This window comes from Cebus imitator, unplaced genomic scaffold, assembly GCF_001604975.1.
Source record: "Cebus imitator isolate Cc_AM_T3 unplaced genomic scaffold, Cebus_imitator-1.0 Scaffold269, whole genome shotgun sequence".
In the NCBI taxonomy this organism is placed as follows: Eukaryota; Metazoa; Chordata; class Mammalia; order Primates; family Cebidae; genus Cebus; species Cebus imitator.
Window position 1 is genome coordinate 2,959,830 of NW_016107584.1, and position 24,868 is coordinate 2,984,697.

Below are 24,868 nucleotides of genomic sequence, written 5' to 3' on the forward strand. Positions count from 1 at the left end.
ATCGTTAATTGCTGATGAAAACCTCACAACTTAAAATTTTTAAATGATCCCTGGGAAATAAGAATCATAAGTGGCAAATATTCCCATTGAAGCAGAGAGGTAAATTATATATACTTAAAGAGAAAACAGGTATACTTAAGATATATAAACATTTTTAAAGGTCAAGCATTTTCATAAGATTAACATTTGACTCAGAAGATCACGCATATATTTATGTTTATATGCCTGGAAGGCAGCAGGGCTGGTACGTAGAGTGCTCGGACACTGTTGATCTCAGAGCATCTCTGGGAACCAGTTAAGGACCGACAACTTCACTCCACACTAACAAACACAGTGATCCAATAGGGTGCTTAGGAAAACTGGCCCTTAGATCCCAAGTCTTGCTGATTTAAGCATTAAAATAGGGAGCTAAATTATTCAAACTGTATTTTCATACATCTAAAACCCAGTTTTTGGAAATAAAGGTACACAGTATTAAATGCCAGTATCTTCATCATTCTGCACTAAGGAATGCCACAAGAAAACTGATGCTAAAATCCTACCATCTGAACAGGAGACACTAAAACATGCATGCAATCCAAGGGGCACCATGTGAGATCCTGAAGATAAAATGCTAGGAAGCCAACCCAGTTCCTTTCTGCATAAAGCTCACACATGATTGAAAAGTTCTGTGAGTATTAAGTAGAAGATGCGCCGACAACATAGAACAGGGGAACCTGACCAGTACTGGAGTATTCCCTGAAGCATGCATAGGTGTCCACTAGGCAGAAAGGGGGTGCAGTAGGAGGTGATCTTTTCCAGGTATCAGTAGCCAGAGGCTGTGCAAAGCCTCAGGCAGCAGAGCTGGGGCTGAAGAAGTTAACAGGAGGCAGTGAGCACATCCACAAGGACTGAAAGCACATTGAAGAGGGTTGGCTGGGATGTCCCAAAAGGATGGGAAGCTATGGAAAGATTTAATGCAAGAGATGACACGATCAAATTTGCATTTTCACAGTTTTGGCTGAAGCAAAGAATTAAACAAAGGACTTTGAAATAAATGTGTAGAGATAAAGATAAATCTAAGGGCATTATCATTCAATCCAGAAATGTAGAACTTCAGGAGTTGTCACTAGTTTTTACTCTAGAATAGGTAAAATTATAGGCAACTAATATCTGGTAGTATAATTATTTCTCTTTTTGGGTAAGAACAAGGAGTATATTCTTAGTATGTAATACCAGTTAACCTTATTGGTTTGATGACCTGAATGAAATCACAGCTGTTTAGTCAGTAAGCGCAAAGGTGTATCCTTTTTCTCCCATACAAGTTAAGTAAAAAGTACTCTTTTAAAAATGTACTTTTATTACATAGTATGCATGCTTCCAGAATAAATCCCAATTAACTAGAAAATAAATTCTAAGGGCCAAATACAGCTATGCTACTAGAATAGAGCAATATTAATTCCCCTTCTGAAGTTTAAGACTTGCTTTCTAGACAGGATGACCTTTTCTCACTAACAGAGTTGCCTATGACTGGCTGTGGTCTCAATCTGTGTACAGAATGGCTATCTAGCTCTCCAATCTAGATAAAACAAACAATGGTCTCTTCAAGTTGGTCCAGCAGCCAGCAGACTTGGAAAGACAACCTGGTCCAGGGACTGAGGCTTCTCTGGCTTCGGTTTGGCTGCTGTGTGATCAGAGGAGTTTCTAATCCATGTATTAAACCACCAATGCCTTACCAGGGCCCTTACCCAAATACATGTCCTGCAGGTAAAATTCTTTCTGGGTTTGTATCATCTTGAAAAATATTACTTAACTAAGTACCTACTTGGGTAATATCCCCAAAAGGTATTAAAATGGAAATTTCCTGGAAGATGAGAGAGTTAACTAGATCCATTCAATATCCAGAAACAATCTAGATTGTGAATTACTTCCCATTTTCAATCACTGATATTTAGTTAGTGGGAGTTCACCAATGGAGGCAGGAAGGTAGAAACAGCAGGAAGCACTGTGCTGAAGGTTTACTGCAGGCACAGCCTCAAAGCAACTAGGGCTTCTGAAGTCATAAATGAACACAGCACAGAACAAGTGGAATGCCCGGGCAGATTTAAATGCTTCGTCCACCACATCTAAGCTTCATGACCCAGAGCCAAACACTTTACTTTTCAAGCTTCAGTTTTCTCAACCATAAAGTGGATATAACAATAGAACCTATCACCTGGAGGTAGTTGTGAGGTACAGTGCATGATACAATGTGGTAATCAGTAAGTGCCAGCCATTGTTTCTATCCATTATTACTCTTGACTCCACTCTCCAACCGAGTTAAAAAAAAAAATAGATGGCTGTCTCCTGTCCATGTCTGTGTGGTGTTTCAAAAAGGGCACAAAGGAAGAAAACCTTGTAGTATTGGAGCCCTGGACAGATATGTCTTATGGGTGGCAGTGCTCTGGGAAGTGAAAAGGGATAATTAAATTAGGTAATGTTCAGGGTCAGTCTGCAAAAATTATAGTCCCTGTATAAGTAAGATCTTTTCTGTGAAGTACCAAGTAGAAAATACTTTAGGCTTTCCAGGACATACTATCTCTGTTGCAACTATTTAGCCCTATCACTGAAGTGTGAAAGCAGTCTAGACAATGCATAAATGAATAAGCTTGGCTGTGTTTCAATAAAACTTTACACAAATAGGCAGGGAGACAGATGAGCCTTGCTGTGCTGGCCCCCATTACTGTCTATCAGCATAAGGACCTGAGCTTAGCATTGTGCATGGGGCAATGCAGATCTCACCCTTCCACACTCAGATAAACAGACTCTTACTACATCCTGCTTCAGGTTCAGATCAAAATTTTTTCATATAAAGAAGTTTATTCTGTTGATATTAAAGTATTTTTGTGTTATATGTGTGTACATGTATATGTAAGAATATGCTCTTATATTTAAGAGCACTTGTCTTGCAATGTGCATTTGCTCTCCCAGTATTTCTCTTCTGTCAACTTAACCTGAGCCAAAAAAAAAAAAAAAAAAAAAAAAAAAAAAAAAAAAAAAAAACACAAACTTAACCTGAGGCAAGTTAAATGTAGGCATAATCTAGTAGTGTTAGCACAAGTAGGTATATTGCAGTTATTTTTCATGGAAAAAATATTTCTACTTTGGCCAAAAAAAAAAGACAGGAGCTGAGGAGAAAATAAGGAGTACAATATCAATTTTTATGTAAAATTTCTCTTTAGATAACATCTGTCGCCTTCCAAGATTTAGGACAGTCCCAGTTGATGCTCGTTGTCCTGTATCCTGTCCATGTTAAGCATCTAACTAGAATTTCCCTTTCATTTTAATCAAAAAGTCACAACATTTATTACCTGTTATTAAACTGTGCACCAACTATGCACTTAAAGTTATTAACAGTTGCATTAAAATAATCCAGGTGAGTTTGTTGTATCTCCATTTTCACCTATTAGTGTGTGAGACATCCACGCAGTGAAAAGATAGAATAATAAGTGGCTAAATCAGAAGATAATCAGGAATAAACCCATCTCTCTGATCCTTTCCAGATACAATGTAACTAAAACTTTCCTTTCAGGGGCAGGAAGCAGAACACTCACGGATAAATTAAGCTTGGACAAGAGAAGCTGGGGGCAGAGAACTCCTTCAGGACTCAGATGGTGGTGGAGAAAGATTGGAAGCAGCTGCCTCTGCCAACCACCTGGAAAGTCAGCCAGCTGTGCTCCTACCTGTGAGATGTGAAAATGCTGCCAGGAAGCTGTGTGGTCAAGTCAGTGGGAAACTGGAAAATTACAAGCATAGTGCACATTAAATACCTACAGAAAACAGAAATTGGACAGGACTGCCTCAGAGCGATGGAGAGTACCTGGAATGCTCTTGGTACAGTGAGTTGATCTTTTTTATACGGTTTAAGTGTATTCTAGTTATTTTATTGGCTGGCAATGCTTTCATATTTTGCAGTAAACCCTCTGGGAGCAATAACCTCAAAAAAACAAACAAAAAGTGGTGTGTGCTTAATAAAAAGTTGAGTATTCAATTTCCTTTCCTCAAGAAAGTAGATAAATGCATACCTGCTCCAAATGGTTAACTGTCATAGCCAAGAGGAGCATAAGGAGACGTGACAACAAAATGGAACGAACGTGGTATCCAAAATGGATGCCGGAACAGCAGCAAGAAAAGGACTTTAGGGGAAAATCGAGGAAATCCGAATGTGGACTTTAGTTAATAACAGTGAATCACTAATCAGTTCATTAATTGTGACAATTGTACTGCAGCAAAGCAAGATATTAATAATAAGGAAAAGTAAGTACAGGTTACACAGGAACACTATACTATCTTTAAAAAAAAAAAAAAGTTTGTCAATATGTCAATATTATCCTCCACCATGGTGCCCTACAGTGATATCATGATGCCCCATAGTGACATCATTAGCCACATGAAAATCAGAAAAAAGATATCTCCTGAAGAAGCAACAGGATCTATGACTTTCAAGAAAACCAAGTTATTCACAGTCCACAGTTTTACTCATACAGCTGTGGAAGACTGACTTACACACCACCTGCGAAACATGACTTTTTTCTTAGATCAATACACTGTTGTTCCAAATTAATTCTGCACAAATTTTTATTACAGATTATCTTGTATAAATGCAGAGTGAAATGATAGCAGTGTATAGGTCTGCATCAGCAGAAAAAGAACTTCACAAAGGTAAATGAGGCTAGTTTCACATCAGTGCAATGAGATGCTTTAAAAAAACAGTTGCACCAATTCTAGTAATGGTTTGTTTTTTTCCCATCCACTGAATGGAATCAAAGTTCAGGAAGTTCATTCTATCAAAGATAAAACATCCAATCTTATTATTACAAGTGTTATTATAAATTCAGTGAAAAACAAAAAAATAAAGCATGCAGTAAAAATTATATTTTTACCAAATTAAGAAATCTGTGAAGTAGAAATGCACCTGGAATTGGTGGCACATATATTATGGAAAAAATTAAGCATAATATGACAACATTGAAAGAAGGTGTATTCTTCAGAAAAGTACCACCAATTTGGCATTAGAGAGAGAGATAGGTAATTAACATTAAAATACTTTAATATGTTCCAGTACTATTTTGCTCATGCAATTTTTAATGTTCACATAAGTGATAAAAATTTTTTGCCTTATGTACATACGCCTTTTATATATTTTACAAATAACTTTTTAAATTTTTTAACTAGACTATTATATAGAAACATTTACATAATAAAAGCAATTTGTCAGATAATAAATTAGTATTTTGATAAAATTACATAATTTAAAGTATATTAGCTCTCTTCATTTTGTTCTCATACAAGTCCTGGTTTGGGGAATCAATTCTATGGCCACTCTAGTTTCCTATCTCACTGCCTTCACTCTTTTTCCATCCTTAGCTACTCAATGTCAAGTATTTTGTAGAGGGCTCAACACAAAATACTTAACTTTTCAACAAAGGAGACAACGTTCAGATGAAGCATGTTTTCTTGACTGATTTCATATCATCCCATATCTTAACTGTTTGGTGTTTGTTTTGCTGTTGTTGTTTTTCAATTTTTGAGACTGGAGGGTTGAGAAACAAATTCTTCCCTCCCTGGTCAAAGTACATTTTAATCCCAGTCTTTGATCAAAATCTAAGCCCTTCATACATGCTATTTAGAAGTCAAATCCTATACATCCAGCCAAGGCTTTCCTAAAAGTCAACTCTGAAAGTCAGCCCTGAATACTTCAGCCACAGGAAATCCCTCCTGTCCTATCCCCTGCTACACTTCATCTGAGTTCCGTGTATTTTTTCCATAGATGTTTTACCTTCCCTGTTACCCTATCAGTCTCACATCCCTTGCAACACCCAGCACCTTATAGGTTTGACTTGCATCACCGCGTTAATGAATGAATGAAGCAGGCAGGAGGTCTGGAGAAGAAGGGCTCAACGTGAGCTGACATGGAGAAGGTGGAGTTTTGTACTGGATCTGCCACAAGTTCAGAATTCTGACTCAGAGAGAACAGAGATGGCAATGGCGAGAAGGAGTGAGCAGGTGAGCTTTGCCTGCACAGGGTTAGGGAGAGGACGAACTATGGGAAGTATGATTACCAAGCTAAAAAGGATCTCCCCTGCTGAACACAGTGAGAAAGTAGGCGATTCTAGAAAGCACACTAGGTTCCATCTGAACTTTTCATGCATGAGCAGGCACTGGCCTTCAGTGGGCTGCTGTCTTCTCCACTAACTTTTGCCTTTTCTTCTTTCACATTGTTTTCAATGGGGATGCATTATATCCTGTATAATGCACTATATCCTGTATAACAGATGCTAAGAAAGCTGAAAATAAGTCCAACTCAAGAAACTGTCTGTCCTGCTGATATCTGGAACTACTTCTGGTATGCAGAGGCCCCTTTATTTTGTTCCATGATATGGTTTGGCTGCATCCCCAGCCAAATCTCATCTTAACTGTAGCTCCCATAATCCCCATGTGTCGTGGGAGGTACTGGTGGAAGGTTACTGAATCATGTGGGCAGGGTTTTTCCGTGCTGTTCTAGTGATAGTGAATACATCTCACAAGACCTGATGGTTTTATAAAGGGCAGTTCCCCTATACACACTCTCTTGCCTGCCGTCATGTAAGATGTACCTTTGCTCCTCCCTCACCTCCCAGCCATGTGGAACTGTGAGTCTGTTAAACCTCTTTTTCTTTATAAATTACCCAGTCTCAGGTATCTTTTCAAAGCAGTATGAAAATGGACTAATACACTCCACCTCGGACTTGCGTTTTTGTGGTTTGAGGTTGTTGAAATCTCAACATCAGCTGAATAGCTAAACCAAGGTACCAACTCCTGAATATATTTTGAATATACTTCAATAATAAATGTGGGCACATTTTTCACAAAATAATATTTATATTTGTTAAAAAATATATGAGTTCCAAAAATATTAAATTACATGATTCTATGGAGATCAACAGACATTATATTGCATACATAGATATTTCACCACTAGCATCTACAAAAGATAAGAATTTTCTTGTCATTCTAAAATTTCCAAATGATTTCTTAATATGCTACAGGATCATGAATACCAGTAAAGAACACATTTTTTTCTTCTGAAATCAGTACATTCTGAAATATGTAAGTGCACTCTACTTGTTCATTCAATAGCAAATATATTTCCTGAATTAGCATTTATTATATCTTGAACACCTACCACTGATTATTAAATGGTTGGCATTTAACCCAGAATTTGCTAAGTTTGCTATGACAGTTAATGTAATTAAGCATGAAATTATTTTCTATAACATCTTTGAATTATGTTAAAACTATTTATATATATGATATTTGTTTAGTTACAGTCCCAAAAGACATGTCACAGAATTTTATATTTACTTTTAAGAATCACTGATTTTTACCTATCTACCTTGCTACCTATCAAACACAAAGATAAATCAATAACAGTGTTCCAGTCTTTCTGTTTTATGAAAAGACACAAAAACATATCAAAAATATCAAACTAAGTAAAATCAGTTGTCGAGATTTTCTCGCCAATTTTCTTAAACACATTTCCCCTTTGAAATAAAATGTTGCTGACATCTCTAATTTGACATTTCAACAGTTAAGACCCTTTGAGAGGCTCCTGGTCTCACTCAGTGGTGCTTAGGGTACATTTTCCACAAGGCAGAAGCCTCCTGAGACAGACCCCACTGCCCATCATCTGTCCACTCCACTGCTTTCCCAGCAACCTGCTGGAAAGCTTCATTACTTTTTCATTTTATTTTCTGCAGAATGAAGGATGATTTTCTGAAATGTGCTTTAGAAAAAAAAAAAAGGTAGCCAAAACTCTCATTATAATCTGACTTCTGCACATTATTCAAGGATCAGTTGTCCTGCCACTGGTCTACTTTTGTGCTCCCAGAGCCACAGTTCACTAAAAGAGCAAACAATCTCCAGATCAGCAAACACCATTTGCCAACAGAGTCTGACCTCAACCCTCAAGAAGAGTCACGAAAAGAAAAATCAGTCTTCCCTTAATTGAGTCATCATCTTAACTCACTGGTTCATCAGATAAGTGAAAAGCAATTTCAGTAAGCTGTATATTTACATTTATCTCAGTTTATATTTTTTTATCCCAAACCTTTAACATTCCATTGGTTTCCAGTTGTTTCCCTGTGGTCTGAACTGCATTCTTCTCTCACCTGCTTGGATAATAACATACCGCTCTGGGCAGCAAAACAAATGCAAAAGCTACTAAAGGAAATGGAAATAAATGCCTAATTGTTGCTTTAAGTCCAAGTACTATAACGAAAGTTGTCACACAGTTATTACAACAATTTGCTTGGGTAGACAAGGAGCATCAACAAAGCAGTAGTATTTGTTTATCCTGGTGTGTAGGTTTTTAAGCATTCCCCTAAGACTCAAAAGAGAAAGGATTAAAAATAATTTCAGTGACCAACTATGAGGCTGGAGTCCCAAGATATGAGGTGACTGAGAGGCTCCAGTGGGTTCATTCAGCGTGACCCATGCCCACTCCTGGCTGCGCACCTACTTATTTGTATTCAAAATAATATAACTCCATGTTTTGTGCTTATCTAAGTGGCTGAATTTCTAAAAAGATAATTTAGAACTACAGCATCTACTTGAGGAACCTCCAATATAAACAAAATTGAAAAAGGAGTTAATATATGAATAAAAATGGAACAGGAGTAAAACTACAAATAATAATATTACAATTTCAAAATGATGACAGCACTCCAGCTATCTGAAACTCAGGTTATCTGACACCAAGAAGAATCAAAAAGGAGGTTGGAAAGTCAGAAAAAAAAAAGTAAAACAGCCTCTGAGACAACGCTTCGTGGTACAGGAATAATCTACATTCAAACAGGGCTTTTAAAACACAATTCTAATGTACCTGATAATTTGTTTTCCAGAACTTCAACGGACAAAAGACCTAGGAAGGAAGGAAGTACTGAGAATAATAGAACGTCATTTGCAGCCTGACAGCAAGGACAAACACTCCACAAGGGAACTTAAAAAGGCAATTTTTGTATTTTTAGTAGAGACGGGGTTTCACCATGTTGACCAGGCTAGTCTTGAACTCCTGACTTCATGATCCACCCACCTTGGCCTCCCAAAGTGCTGGGATTACATGCGTGAGCCACCATGCCAGGCTAAGCTTATTCTTTTATTTTTATTTTTATTTTTTTTGAGACAAAATCTCGCTCTGTCACCCAGGCTGGAGTACAATGGTGCGATCTTGGCTCACTTTGATCTCCTTGACTCACTCTTGACCCCTGGGATCAAGCGATCCTCTTGCCTCAGCCTCCCAGGCAGCTGGGATTACAGGTGCCCACCACCACGCCCAGCCAAACTTCTTTTAAAGTAAGTTTCCTGACATGAAATTGTTGGCGTTTTTTGTTGTTTGGGTAGGCTGGGTTTTGTTCTATCCCCAGGTCAACTAGTCTGCAACACACGGAAGCCACTTAGTGCAGTGTGTCACTTGTGGTCGGTGTCCTTTCATGCCTCTGCCTTGTCAGAGGTCCCTGTTTGAAGTTTGTTAGAGTATTAAACAATACAAGGAAGCACGTTATGTACAAAATACTTATGTATTTATGAATTAATGACCAAATTAAATATGAAATCTTATATATTTAAAAAAACAAAGTCAAGCTGAATGACCATCTCCACAAATCCCCGGGGATATCATTCTACTACCTCCCAGGATAAAACTAGACTTCATAATGACGGCCCTGAGTTAGCAAGGAAAGCTTCAGTGATTTTGCAAATAATTTTTCTGACCAAAGCACTGCCCATGTCCATATGGTTACCAAAAGACTTGTGACAGATGATCACTGCAGTACTACCCATGATAGCTATGAAGTTGAAATTATGCAAACGGCCATTAATAGTAAACTGGATAAATAAACTGTGGTATTTTCATACTGTGGAATACTCTACAGCAATGAAAATAAATGTTTGAAACTACAAGCTCAGGAACATCATGGTGACTGAAAGAAGCCAAATGCATTGTATGGACTTATATATGTAGCATTAAAACAGAGGTAAAGGACAATGACTCCTCTGAAAAAGAGGGGTCTGCAGTGATTGAGGGGGGACCCTGGGCTTTTGCAATATAGGAAAATGTTCTGTTTCTTCACCTGCATTCTGATTTATCCAGTGTTTCGTCTGAAAATTCAGCAAGCTATATACTTATGCTGCTTTATTGCATCTGTTTTTGTCTTTGAAGAATACATTCACAAAATACATGAAATATTTGATAGAGTATAAATAACTGTATCCTCAAGGTAAATTCAGTCATGAACATCTCAAAATTCAGGTATCAAATAAGCAGAAGCACCCCAAGGCAAAATTTTGAGATCAGCAAAGTTTGTCTTTTCTACCTCAGTTCAGCATGTTTTTTCTGGGTCTTTTCTGCCTTTTTGAAAGCACCTGCCAAGCAGATGTGGCCACATACTACACTCTCACTTCTCGTTTTCTCAGCAGAGTATAAGACACACACAAACCATTCGGGAATTCTGTTAAAATGCAGATGCTTCCAGGAGTCTGCAGTGGGACCTAGGAGTTTGCATTTCTAGAAACGCCCTTGACTAGCAAAGAGAAGATGTGATTTAACACCAGTGCCTGCTGAGCTGCTGGGAACTGAATAATGAATCAAGCAGCTCTCTTGTGGCTGCTTTAGGACCTATACCCGGTGGAACACTTCTGGCTTCCCTGTGCTCTCATATTATATACCTGTTAGTAACTTCCAACTCACGGACAACAACTAGGAGTTGGGCATAGCAGATAAGAACCCATTCCTATGAAAAAACTTCTTACTGTTCCTCATTAAAATGTCAGCCTTTGGACCTCTTGGCACCATGCCTTCCCTTCATAGAGCACTTGCAGAAAGGAGGGAAGGAAGGTGCGAGAAGAAAGGAAAAGAAGAAGGGAAGCCAGCAAGCAGTGAATTTGCCCAGAAAGTCCAGCAAAGCAAAATGTTTGTGTGGCTTGCTGGATGGCTAAGGCTGCTCAAATCCAAGATGCATCTTCTCTGAGGTGCTCAGTTTGAAGTTATGAATATTCTGGTGAGAGTGGCATTGTAGGGTGAGGATGGAGGGGCAGGAACAAGGCTGAATAATAAGACCTCTTCTCCCAGAGGGGCATCTCAGAGCCATAAGCAGACATAGGGCAAGTCTTTTCTTGGAAAAAAAATTAATAACTTTAAAGTTGCTTTAGAAATTTGGTACTTTTGGGTTGTGGAGTGGTTAGGTATTTGGAAAGTGAAGGGATGTAATATTTTACAAGGGATGTAAAATATAGGAATTTTTCCAGATTCAAATAGTTTAAAATTTTACTGTTATTTACATTATAAACTACAAGCATTCAAAAATGCTCTCTGATCTTCACAAAACTGAGAATATTTGAAAAACTCCCTTAGTGGCTATCATGGTGAATTTTATTTACGTCAAATTGGCTAGGCTACAGTTGTCAAATACTTGCTCAAACTTGTGCGTATTTTGCTATGGAGGTATTCTATACATGAGATTAACATTTAAATCAGTAGACTTTGAGTAAAGCAGTTCACCCTCCATAATGTGGGTATGTGAGCCTCATTCACTCAGCAAAGACCTTAATAGAACAAAGACTGACCTCCCAGGAGGAAGAGGGGATTCTGCTAGCAGATGACTTTTTCACCTGGACTGCAACCTCAACCCCTCCCTAGGTCTCCAGCCTGCCATACTGCCCTGCAGAGTTTGGACTTACCAGCCTCCACAGTCACATGAGTCAATTCCCTAAAATCAATCTCTTTCTCTTTCTAAATAACATGTAAAAAGATATGTGTATATATATATGGTATATACATAACACATATATTTTATATGTGTGTGTATATATATATGTATGCACACACACACACACACACACACACACACACACACACACACACATCTTATTGGTTCTGATTCTCTGGAGAACTCTAACAAATACAAATGTCTTAAATCATTGCACTTTCATTGGAGCCAATCAGTGTAAACCAATGTATCCGCTTCACAGTGAATGTATGCTAGGACTGATGAAAAGAGCTGAATAAAAACTTTGTTACTGATAAGAACCTTAATTTTAAACATCATTCAACAGAGTAGGTCATTCCTCAAGGCTCCAAGTGCTCAGCTATCCCATCATATTTTAATTTTAGCCACGGTCATTAGGACTCTAACAACCTAATAGATTTCTGAATTATGTGGACTAATGGACTTTTATTGTCCTGAAGATAGCTCATTCGCTATAATCTCTTAGGAGACAGATGATGCATCATCCTATTAGACCAATACAAAACCCTGAATCTGTATACACAGAATCAATCTGACATTCATTTCTTCTTTGTGCCTTGCTGGAGCTTCCCATGAGTTCTGTACTCAAGATTTTTTTTAGGACTTCCCTGCTACAATGCAGGTACATGCAGAGCAGACTGTAATTCTGTTTTACAGAAATAAGAATTATGAGGTGACTGTGTCATGCCAGGGGATGAATTGGTAAAGTCCACCATGCCTAAGCAGATGGGCATGCTATCCATCAGGAAATGCCACCTAAACCTCCCATAAGCCCTCACCCTTGTACCAGGTAGCTACAGGCAGCTAACAATAGGTGATACTTTTACCACTGCAATCGGATTTCACAATAAGTAACTCCTTTTGTACTTTTTTGCTTTCTATCTAGTTAATTAAAAGGTATACTTGATCAAAGATACTATTATGACAAAATGGCCATCTGAGCCTGTGCCTTTTTTTTTTTTTTTTGAGACAGAGTTTCAATCTTGTTGCCCAGGCTGTAGTGCAATGGTAAGATCTCGGCTCACCACAACTTCTGCATCCCGGGTTCAAGTGATTCTCCTGCCTCAGCCTCCCGAGTAGCTGGGATTACAGGTATGTGCCACCACGCCCAACCAATTTTGCATTTTTAGTAGAGATGAGGTTTATCCACGTTGGTCAGGTTGGGCTCAAACTCATGACCTCAGGTGATCTGCCTGCCCTGGCCTCTCAAAGTGCTGGGATTACAGGTGTGAACAACTGTGTCCGGCTGTGCTATACTTTTATAGTTAACTGTAAATGATCACACAGGTTACCAAAGCTGAATATTCCCGTAAGACACCCCAAAACTAAATTTAAAAAACTGAAATTGTGTAATCCCAGCACTTTGGGAGGCTGCAGCAGCTGGATCACGAGGTCAGGAGTTTGAGAGCCTGGCCAAGATGGTGAAACGCCATCTCTACAAAAAATACAAAAATTAGCTGGCGCATGGTGGCAGGTACCTATAATCCCAGCTACTTGGGAGGCTGAAGAAGAAGAGTCGTTTGAACCCAGGAGGCGGAGGTCACAGTAAGCTGAGATCATGACACTGCACTCTAACCTGGGCAACAAAGCAAGACTCCGTCTCAAAAAAATAAATTGAAATTGAAGATAGTGGCTGTTCTTGGTGTGCATGTGGTGGGAAGGAGCTCTCAGAATATACCATTATCTTGAATGCTTTTGCTTGGTCAATTAAAAATGGACGACAAGGCCAGATACATATGAGAACATTTAAGGAAAAAAGCTTGACTGAATCTGTATGAGACTACTCCAAAACAAAACAAAAAAAGAAAAAATGAAAAAACCAAAAGAGGAAAAGAAACACAGACACACTATTCAAATTTCTTAGCCCTAAAGTATAATTTTTGCTTAGTGGACAAAGAATTCCAACAATGAAAGAAAACAATGCTACAATACCAGAAAATATTACCTCTCATAACTAAATTCCCTTATTTTTTATCACAAATCATTCTATTCTAATTGACTTTTTACACATCTTAAAATCTGTGACAGCTAAGTACTTCCAGCTTCAGATGAAGAGAAAGAAAAATATCAGAGTAATAGGTGTTCTGGGCATCCCAATGCATTCACAGCTCAGCCCTCCTCCCCTAGGACATACCCATTAGGGCAGCATAACCTGGAAGTAGAAAAATATTATACAACAACATCTCTTGAGCGTGAGCAAGATAACTCTGCAAAGTACAATAACATCTAAGAGCATGAAAGTAAACATAAAAGGGTTAAAAGGGTATCCCACAAAGTTGGAAGGGAAATAAGTAGCACCATTAAAGTTCTAAGTTAGGATGTCATGGAATAACATGCTGGAATCAACAGGGATCTTCGAAATGAGATCAGACCTAACACTTGAATTAACCAGGGCACATTCACAGGTAGGAAACAGGTTGCACACTGGAAATTCTGTCTCTTCTACCCATGTGCTCTGAACTTCAGAGCGATGCAAAATTGGAAATTTGCACTTAAAATTCAGCATAGCTGTCAACATTGGACCTGCATTCTGCATGACAGCTGCTGTCCAGAGCTGAGAAGTGGCTGTCCCCCCAGTGATATGAAGCAGAGGCTCTTACTGGCCATAAACTCCGTATCAATAGGTTAACCTAACTGGCTGTGGAGGCCTCCACGTTTGTGTACCCTTCTCCATTACAACAATCACAGCTCATGGTGTAGTAAGAGCAGAAGGAGCTTGGAGGTCATTTGACAGGGACCTGTAGTCCTATTGATGCAGGACTATGAAAGAAAGTTTTGGCACACTTTGGCATTGAAAGGGAAGGCATGAAAGCGTCACTTTTCTGTGGTAGAGAGGAGGAAACTTCCCAAGTGTAGCTGGTCTGTTTGATTTCTGACCATCAGTGAAAGCTGGACATGGGCCATCTACCTCGTGATTCTTGCCACTTTATATCCTCATTGATGTCGTCATCTTCTGAATAGAGAGAAACCAGCCAAGCAACTTTGGCTTTTGGCAGGAGGCTATTTCTAAGTACTCAGGGCCTCGTGCAGTCCTGGGCACACAGAGGATACAAAAAAACATGTTTGTTAAGGAATGAATGAGTAAATAAATGAATGAATGGATGAAAAAAATAGGAAAAAGGGTGAGAAGAGTTTCCTCTGTGGGAAGACAACACAGATGTTCCTTGTTTAGGATTGGGAAATTTGAGGTTTACTTTTTCTATAGTGTTATGCCCTCAATTTAAATGACAGAGGAGATAAACACACATTGAGAAATGAAACACTCATGTTTTCAATCCTATATAGTTCTTGAGGATTTCAAGTACCATTAGAATAATATTTCTCATACTTGATTAACACATAGACCTTATTAAAGACTCTTGTGAGGTTGGGTGTGGTGGCTCACTCCTGTAATGCCAGCACTTTGGGAAGCCGAGGCGGGCAGATCACCTGAGCCCAGGAGTTCAAGACCAGGCTAGCCAACGTGGTGAAACTCCATCTCTACTAAAAATACAAAAATTAGCTAAGCGTGGTGGTGCACGCCTATGATCACAGCTACTCCTGAGGCTGAGGCAGGAGAATCACTTGTATCCGGGAGGCAAAGGTTGCAGTGAGCTGAAATTGTGCCACTGCACTCCAGCATGGGCAACAGGGCAAAACTCTGTCTCCAGAAAAAAAGACTCCTGTGAATTCCAGAATTGACTTAAACATTGCTTACAACACATTACACTTAACTATGAACAAACATAAATCAGATATAAACTCATACCAACAGCATAAGTACATTTCTAGAACCTATACACGTTTACAAAATCAATGACATCAAAATTAGCAATAGTCAGTTGATCTGACAGAAGATGCAGTTTTCCAAGCTAAATCTCCACAGTCAATGTCAGTGTGGGACTGGCAGCTCATATGTGGCTATCTTAAGCACACTTCTATGATCAAAATCCTATTCTCCCAACACTTTTCTATTGAGACCACAGAAAACCCCACACCCTGTCGTCAGTCACCTTTGGTTTATGTGAACAAATGGCTCACACACAGAGCCCACCTTTCTGCCTTCCTTGTCAGCCCATGACAATGCACACAGTGCTGTGGGACACCTCACAAACACAAAGGCAAGTTTTGAAATTGTGTAGCCAAATCTGTAATGCAAGAATCATCCAAATCTGTAATGCGGGTGATCTGGAATGAGCTCACATCAATTTATTTCACATTACTGCCAAAATGTAAATAAGAATGTTTGGTCTTCTAAAACTCTCAAAGATACACGTAAAGAGCCCAAAGGGTCTATGGCTCCCAATTTGAGAAACATTCTATGTGAAACATCCAGTCTAGAATGTGTGGCATTTTGGTGCATTTTGGTGCATCAGGAAGAATTTTCTCATTCATTATTCCGCATTCCAGGTCCTTCAGGTGTCAGAAACTCATAAGTATTTAAGAAGGTGAGAAACAAGGTCAGGGTCAGGTGTGTATAGTGCCTAGTGAGATGTCAAGGCAATGTCAATATTGGGTGAACTAGAGAAAGGACCAAAGAAACATTTGCACTCCTGGAGCTGTATATCTTGTTTTTATAAGACAGACAGACTAAAGCCTTAAGGGTTAAAATTCACTCTTCTTTTCTTATAATTACTTTGACAAAAGCAATTATCTTTTGGAAGACCCTCAATATTTACAAGTTGAAACAATGAACTTGTTTGACAAAATAATTCTAAAGAAATCCTATGTGTTACAGATAAATTCCACCATTAGAACCTTCCTCTGGGAGACAGTGTTTACTTTCCATTTTACAACCTCATATGAGACTAATACCATCAGGTGAGGCAGCACTGAACACGCAGAATAAATAATCTCTTCTCATTTCTCCCTTCTGAGTACACACTGCACTCAAGTGCTACCTAAATTGTAATACGTTATACATGAAGCAAGAAAGTAAGCTGTATATACCCTCTTAGGAGAGAAAAAGGATTCAAAACACACTTGGAATCACTGTGGCACACTAATCTTTCCCCCATATGATACAGCTACTTTCTTTTTACAAGTGAAAAAAGATTGGATAACTTGGGCAGAAAATAAGAAACAGATAAAGATTTTTAAGTGCTTCAAGAGAGGGGCAGTACAACTGGATTTAACAGTAATTTTGGAAAAGAGTAAATCACAAGTTCAGGTTCAAGGAAAAGCTAGAGAAGGGTCTGTAGTTCTGGGAGCATAGTCTGCCTGATAACACTAAGTTTTAAGGACTATAAGGACAGAATAAATCATCTTTCCTCAAATTCTGAGAACAAAGCTCTGAGCAATCAGTGAATTCTGAGAGTCGCAGCAGGCCACTGCCCAGATGGCTAAAACTGAGAGCCTTCTAAGAACCAGAAAGTCAGAATACTTTTCCAAAACCTGAAAGCCAAAAAGAAATTACTACGTTGAGATTAAATTCAAATATTAGAACCAGAAGTGGCCACCCCCCTCCAGCAAATAGAGCCCATAAAACCTAAGGTATGCACAGATTTACACAGGCCCAGGGGGAAGGATCGAAGGTTCATTTCCTTTAAGATCTGGAGCAAGGCAAGGACGCCCGCTCTTACCACTCCTACTCAATATAGTACTGAAAGTCCTAGCCAGAGCAATCAGGAAAAAGAATGAAATAAATGCATCCAAACTGGAAAAGAGGAAGTCAAATTACCTCTGTTGGCTAAGAATATAATCTAATAACTAGAAAACCCTAAAGACTCCTATAAAAGACTCCTAAGCTTTGACAAACTATTTCAGTTAATTCTCAGGATACAAAAATCAATGTACAAAAATCATCAGCATTTCTATACACTAATAATGAGTTGTAGTTATTAAGAGACAGGTTTCTCCCACTCAGCAGAGTAATGATACACATTAACTGCAAAGGAGGACACATTAAAGGGAAAAAGCAAAAAGCTACAGAATAGCAACAGTTAGAAAACAAGGAGATAGAGACACAGACCCAGACAGAGACACAAATGTTAGGATCCCGGTTCAGAATCCAGAAAAGGTAAATAAACCTCCAGAAAACCTACGGCGAGGACACTGATCGATCCCACAGTAGGTACTCAAGGTAAATACCCCATACAATCAAAAGAGCCCTTGGACCTCATCTAGGACTTAGGTGCAGCCCATCACCATGTTGTAAGGCTAGAAGACATCTTCTCTTCTTGGATGAGAACCAGACAGGAATGGCCATGAATATGAAAAAAATATATATATATTCGTCTTTAAATACCACACACACATTCCAAAGCACCAAGATGCTCACATGTGGAAGATACTCAAGAGCTGAGATCAAAGAGAGAAGAGCTGATTTGCCACTCTCATCTCAAGTGGCTCCGGGCCCTAGGCTCACTGAGTGGAAAGAGGGGAAACTGAGGCAAGATGGACTCCACCAGTCTCTCTCCCGTTCCCCTCCATCTGATCACTGTGTTTTACTCCCTCTCGTGGTGTCCTGCTCTGCCACTCTTCTCTCTGGCCTTCTCTCTTGCTCTCTGGCTCACTCCTGATGTGTTTATGTCTTTGTCTCCTCTCCCTTTTCTAACTTGTCAATCACTGAATCATGTAAATTAAGGGAGCTGTGAAGCAACTACACTATTACAAAACAAGGCAATCATTCAAGGAAAACTAGAACCCAAGAAGGGGGAAGGGAAAAGCAGCCTTCACCAATACTGAAACCACGCCTTTCCCTACTGGCAGATACTTGTTTTTTAAAATTTCCCAGTTAAATAGGACTGCTGTCCAATGGGTTAGCCTTTCCTCTTGAGTTTAATAAGGTAAGCCAATTTGCCAATCTGTATACAACTCACATGTAGAAAGTTTTGGTTCCTCTCAGTTAAATTTGTTTTTATACTACCAAATAAAAGAATTCCCTTCAACACTGCACATGTAGAAACATCACAAACCATGTGAAGCAACTAACAGCACTGATTTTGACATCTCAATAAATCCTGGCCTAGCCCTGCCTGGCAGGTCACCCATCACGGATACCTGTCACACAGCAGGCACCTGACCTGCGGCTGTCCCGGTTTTGGCCACTTTGGGGATACCTGTGTCCACTCACAGACCCACGATGGTTCCAGTGCCAGCTGTACCCTCACGTTCCTGTTTGTGAGAATGTGGGGTTATAAGTTAATTTATCGGCATCAATCAATTCACAGATAACACTCAAAACTGCTACACATGGAGTTGAGAAAACACTGAAAAGCTTCAGCTCTGACTAGAGGTCAGAGAAGAGCCCCTCATCCCTCCTCTCAGCCCTCTATCAAATGCTCAGTGTACACACACACACACACACACACACACACACACACACCCCGTATTTCCTTCTCTTGGCAGTCTCTGAACACCAAGATGGCCTCACAACAGTAACCAGAAAAAAAGAAAACAGTGACAGAATCTGCAAAAGAAGTGGAGAAAATGCTCACAGCACAAACCAACTACAGTACACTCTCTCTCAAAATGCAGATATGTGAAACAAGAATCAAAGAATACTGATTGATTCCATTCATTTGGCAAACATTTACTGAGTGTCTCCTGGGTATGAAACTCCCTTTCACCAAGACAATAACCCTGGCATCAGAAACTAAGGAGTCTCCATTATAAGTTTGCTCTCTGTCTGCCCCTCCACCCTCAACACCCACAAGTTTTCTTCCTACTTCCATGACTTTTCTGGTGCTGGTAGCACCTGCCCTCCCAAATTCTCTTATGTAACCACATCACATTGTCCTGCTGCTTCCACCTGTTGGCTGATCTTATTGAACTGACTAGGAAGTGGTCAAGCCCCATCTTGACCATACAGACCCTTCACACCTGCCAGATTCAGCTTCCCAGGTCACAAAACTCCTTGGACACTCCTTTCCCAGCCTTTAAAAGAAAAAGGCCCTCAATTTTCTAACAGAAAATAAACTCAAGAATGACACACATCCCAAAGGCCACTTTCATCCATCATGAAGATGCAATATTATCTTCCCTCTAACATCAAAATTACTGATGACTGGGGAGTGTAAGCCAAAATTGCTTAATATTTTGATTGAAAGATCCTTGAAATCAAAGTCCTGTCAACAGTACCATGCTTTGCCTTTATAGGAACCAAACGTTTTCCTATTTAATATCCATTCTTCTCAAACTAGATGTGAACATTCCCCAGGATGGGCCCAGGGCAGGCTGTCAACAGGGATAAGATGGAGTGTCAGGTGGGAAACAATGCCACAAGTTGGAATAGCACACAATCCTAGAAAGACAATTCTCCCTTCAGAAGAAACTCTATTTTATATTAAAACAAGTTCCCAAATATTGTGTACTAAGATGAACAACTTAATGATTTTTTTAAAGAAACGCTCAAGGCTTCAAAGAAAATTCTTGCTTGCAGCCATCTGTTGGGTTATGTCCACAATACAGAGAGTTTCCTACAAATAACCCTCTTGACTTTAAATGTTCTTCGATGAAATCATTGGAAAACTCTTTTACCCACACCATGAACATCTTGAGGGCATAAACTACATATCATCCTTCTCTTTGTCCTCAGCAACCTAGTATCTGGCATATAACAGGCAACTGGTAATGTTAGCGGAATAAGTTTGGCTGGAATAATGCCAACAGTATTATCAATAACAAAAGATGTTTTTAAATCACATTTGGATGGAAGGAAGGAAAGGTGAACAGCTGTATGAGGAAGTGAAGTAGAATTAATCCGATTTACCAAAACAGCTGATGGCTGCCATGGCAACAATCTGATGCAGCAACTCAGTTTAGATCTCTTCCACTTGAACATGAGAGAAGACAAATATTGTGCTTGTTAGTATCACATCAAGAGGTGAGGCTTAGGACACAAGTCTACCATGTGACACCGGTGCCCATTAGAGGTAATAATCTCTGAAGAGTTTGGAAAGGCAACGTGGTAATAACAATGCCTCAATAACACCAAGTCCTGGTTTGTACACTGATCCAGGTCATTTCAATCATTTAAGGTTGTGTGTGAAACATATGTTGCTGAGATTAGAGAACTGCAAAGAACAGATCCACGTGTATGCATACATAACATCCAATATGATGTGGACTCACCCTGCCTCATTCCTAAAATTCTTACTTTAACCAGCTGTACCCAGACTAAGTTACAGATGAAAGGCGACTAAAAGCAAGAGTATACGCTGTAGGACTGTTTAAATTTTGCTGCTTCCCTAGTGGGAAGGTAATTCATTTGTAAATAATAGAAAAGATCGTTACACACCCACTTTCTCTACACAGTGAGTCACTCCCCATGCCCAGTATTCCCCTTACTTTCCATGCTGGCGGGAGAAATTGGGAGGAGGAGGAAGTGAGGACTTCCAGCCCTGCCAGTCTAAGCTGAGAAGCAATGAACAAGCACACTGACTACCTTCCAGGGATACGTCCTTTTCAGACTTCCCTCTCAGATGTACAAACTGTTAACCAAAATGATGCCTTTCAGAGCGTCTTAATAACGACAGCTAGCACTCAATAAAATTTCAGCTAAAACCCAAACATAAAGTAGAAAAACACGTACAGCACTGAAATGTGTGTATCGCCGGGGAATTAAGTGAAAAATAGAAGCTGGAGACGCGCAGACACCAAGGGATGGACAAATGCAAATGAAGCTCAAAAAAGAAAATCTGAGCCTCTCTCTCTCCAGGCCCTGAAATCCCACCTGTAGGCATCCCCTTACCTCCTGATAAATAAGTCAGTGACTTGATATGTTATTTCTGTCAGAGCATTAAGAGCAGAGAGTATGTTGTGCCATTTTATCATTTTATTCCGTCCTATAAAAACCGAGTTTTTCAGTTCACAAGATGTGGGGTCAACGTTCACATTTTGAACTGGGCAAGTCCCTTAACGTCTAATTTCTAGGTCTAAGTTCAGAAATAAGCAAGCCTACCTTCTAGGGATGCTCTGAAAATTAAAGGTGTGAACTCTGTAAAACGCCTAGCAGGTGCATCAGTGAATATCTGTGTCCAACAATATAAATGCCCAACAAAGCTTCCTTTTCTACAGTCTTAGAAAAACAACAAATAAGAAAAGTATTACAGAGGACGCCAAACTGGCAAACAGCCCGGGCACCAGCCCTGGGACCCGAGCCGAAGGCCTGGGTAGAAGGTGACATAACCAGGACGCGTGAAATGCGGGCCGCCAGCGGCTACAGATTTCAGGAAGGCTCCTGTAATTAACTGGAGCCTGGTTAATTACAGGCTCAGGATTCAGCACTTAAAACTTTCGCCCCAAACAGTGACTCTCTGATTACCTTTTCTTAACTTTAGGAGATCTTGGAAAAGTCAAAGCAAGCACCTCACAGAGTAGACTGCATTGGGTCTACACACACAGGCAAGTAAGTGCGAGAAAGAAAGCAGGAAGCGCCAGGAGCACCTCCCGCCCCTAGCCCACACTCCCACCTGGGGATGAACTTGGCTTCCTCCCCGAGTCGCGCCTGGAAATCCTGCCAAGCCCGGCCGGGACTCTCCGGGCCCCACAAGGTGGCCAGCGCCGCCGCCGCGCCCTCGTCGCCCTCGTCCTCCTCGCTGTCCGGTGTCTCCGGCCCCGCCTCGGCCACGTCAGGCGCGGGATCCCGCGGACCCCAGCCCCGGCGCCGCCCCCCGCGGAGGGCCCCGCGGAAGCCGCGCGCGAACTCCTGGAAGGTGATGGCGCCGTCGCGGTCGGCGTCCAGCCGCTGGAATACGGCCTCGGCGTCGGCCGGCCGCACCCGCAGCTCCGCGCACAGCGCCCCGAACTCCTCGCGCTCCAGGCGTCCCGAGCGGTTCGCGTCGCAGGCGGCGAAGACGGAGCGCAGCCGGGCCAGCTCCTCTCGGTCCCCGTCCGCCTCCATCCCGCCTGGCGGGGGCGGCCGAGAGGGCTCCGGAGCGCCACGGGGCGCACGGCCTTCGCGGGAAGTGCGGGGCCACCTGCTGCCGCCTGGAGGCCCGGCGAGTTTGGCTCGTCCGGCTGGTTTGGCCACTTGAGGGAACGTCCGGGCGAGGCCGGAACGTCGGGGTGGCCGGACGGCTCCTTCGGTGCCGTTTCGTGCAGGACCCGGGATCCGTGAGGTGTGTTCGGGTTCCGGGCACCTCAAAGCAGCGCCTCCCGCGACTGAGCGCCCGCGCGCCGCGGTAGCCCTCACTACTCTCCCGGGGGGTGCGGCTCCGCCCAGCCAGGGAGGAGGAGCGCGCGACTCCGATTCTCTGGTCCCCACGCCCCGGAGCCCGCCGCTGCTTTCCAAGCGAGAAGGGGAGACCGGGCCGCAACGGGGCGCGGCAGGAGCGTCGCCCTTCGGCTTAAGCGCCGCTCCGGTAGAGCCCAGCGCTCCGCTTCCCCACACCGGGTGCCGGCGTGCGCCTGAGAAGGTAACCGGACGGAGGGAGGTAAAGTAGGTAGGGTTAGGATTCCGAATGGGTTAAATGCATTTTATTCTCTTATTCCCGAAAACTAGTAAACTTCTTTATATACAAGTTTCTTACAAACCAAAGTACAAGATTTACCGGAAGACCCCATTCTCAATTTTACTAGCTTTTGTTAACGCATTTTTGTGCGTCTAACGTTAAGGTCCCACTGCTTAATTAAACACAGATCTTCCAGATCTCCAAATCCACGTTTTTTTCTCAATCCTCGTCTCCTAAACCTGAGAAAAAGTAAACTAAATCGCTTGGCAGGCAGCATTGTGTGGACAAAGACTGAGGTGGTTTTGGAGGTTTTTTTCTTTAAACAAACTTTAGTCAAATTATGTACCCAAAGGTATGTGACCTTTTGGTTTTACAACACTTTTTTTTTTGACATTGTTTCTTTAACACTGACTGCTTAATTGATAGGAAATTTTTAAAATCTATCCATATTGATCCTTTTAAACACTTTTGTCCATCCATTTCCAGGAGACCCTCAGTCTGTCATATGGCTTATGTAACCGTGCCTTTAGGTGATTCTCATGGCCTGTAAAGATACATTTGGGTCATTTTTACTTTATTCACATTATCCATTTCCTCCACATTTTAGACTTTCTGACTCTATATTTTCCTTTCATCTCATTCTGGATTCTGTTTATCGTTTGTTACTTTGATTTCTTAAAAATATGATCATTAACTAAGGGATATTACTGACACATTCTCCCCAGGCTACTGGTCTTAAACATAAAGCTAAGTGCTAAACATCTGAGGAACTGTCTCCTCTTGAATTGTACAATAAACATGAACAACGCTAACAGCTTCTATTAAACTGTAACTACTACTGATAACCCCCATCTGCAAATTTAACTGGTAAATTATGAGAGGCATTCCTTTGGAAGTCCTGGTCTTGGCAACCTAATTGGTAAGTGAATATAGTTTTATACAGTTGGACAGCTAATACATTGAAATGAATCTTATTAGTGCAATATAAGTTGTTATTGATTTTGAGCTTATGTGCTTTCCTATGTTAAAGATTGGTTTTTCCATATGAATTAAAAGGTGGTCAGCTTGATAATGCCTTTAAAACTTTACAGATATACTTATTAAACTAAATATTTGAACTATTATTATCTTTATACCGTTTGCAATTAATGAATATGACTTCCAAAACAGTTGAGTTCTAATGTTTTTAACTGCTTAGGCAGAAGTGCTTTTTTGAACAGTGCTTGCACTTTATGCCTGAATTTTCACTCTGACCTTTGTGTTCATTATTTCTGAATTTTTATGTTCTATAAACTGCTTTGTCCTTTCACCAAGCCCCTTAATTGAAGAGTCATCAAGAAACACAAATTGGCTGGGCAGAGCAGCTCACACCTGTAATCCCAAGCACTTTGGTAGGCCGGGGTGGGTGGATCACTTGAGGTCAGGAGTTCGAGACCAGCTTGGCCAACATGGTAAATCCCCATCTCTACTAAAAATACAAAAAATTAGCCAGGCATGGCGGGCACCTGTAATCCCAGCTACTCGGGACACTGAGGCAGGAGAATCGCTTGAACCCAGGAAACAGGTTGCAGTGAGCCGAGATCACGCCACTGCACTCCAGCCTGGGTGACAGAGCCAGACTACATCTCAAAAAACAAACAAACAAAAAAAAACAGGAATTATTCCAAATGTCTTATGCATGCATTTTCTTAT

General features: G+C 40.8%; 1 protein-coding gene across 1 annotated transcript in view; it reads right to left on the minus strand.

The window, feature by feature from the left end:
* Nucleotides 1-22,915, minus strand: part of RASEF (RAS and EF-hand domain containing) — a 75,371-nt gene extending 52,456 nt beyond the window's left edge. The window contains exon 1 of the mRNA XM_017500752.2: nucleotides 22,196-22,915. Coding sequence (XP_017356241.1) covers nucleotides 22,196-22,626 — 431 coding nt within the window. The 5' untranslated portion in view covers nucleotides 22,627-22,915. The remainder of the gene's footprint in view (nucleotides 1-22,195) is intronic.
* Nucleotides 22,916-24,868: the final 1,953 nt, after the last annotated feature.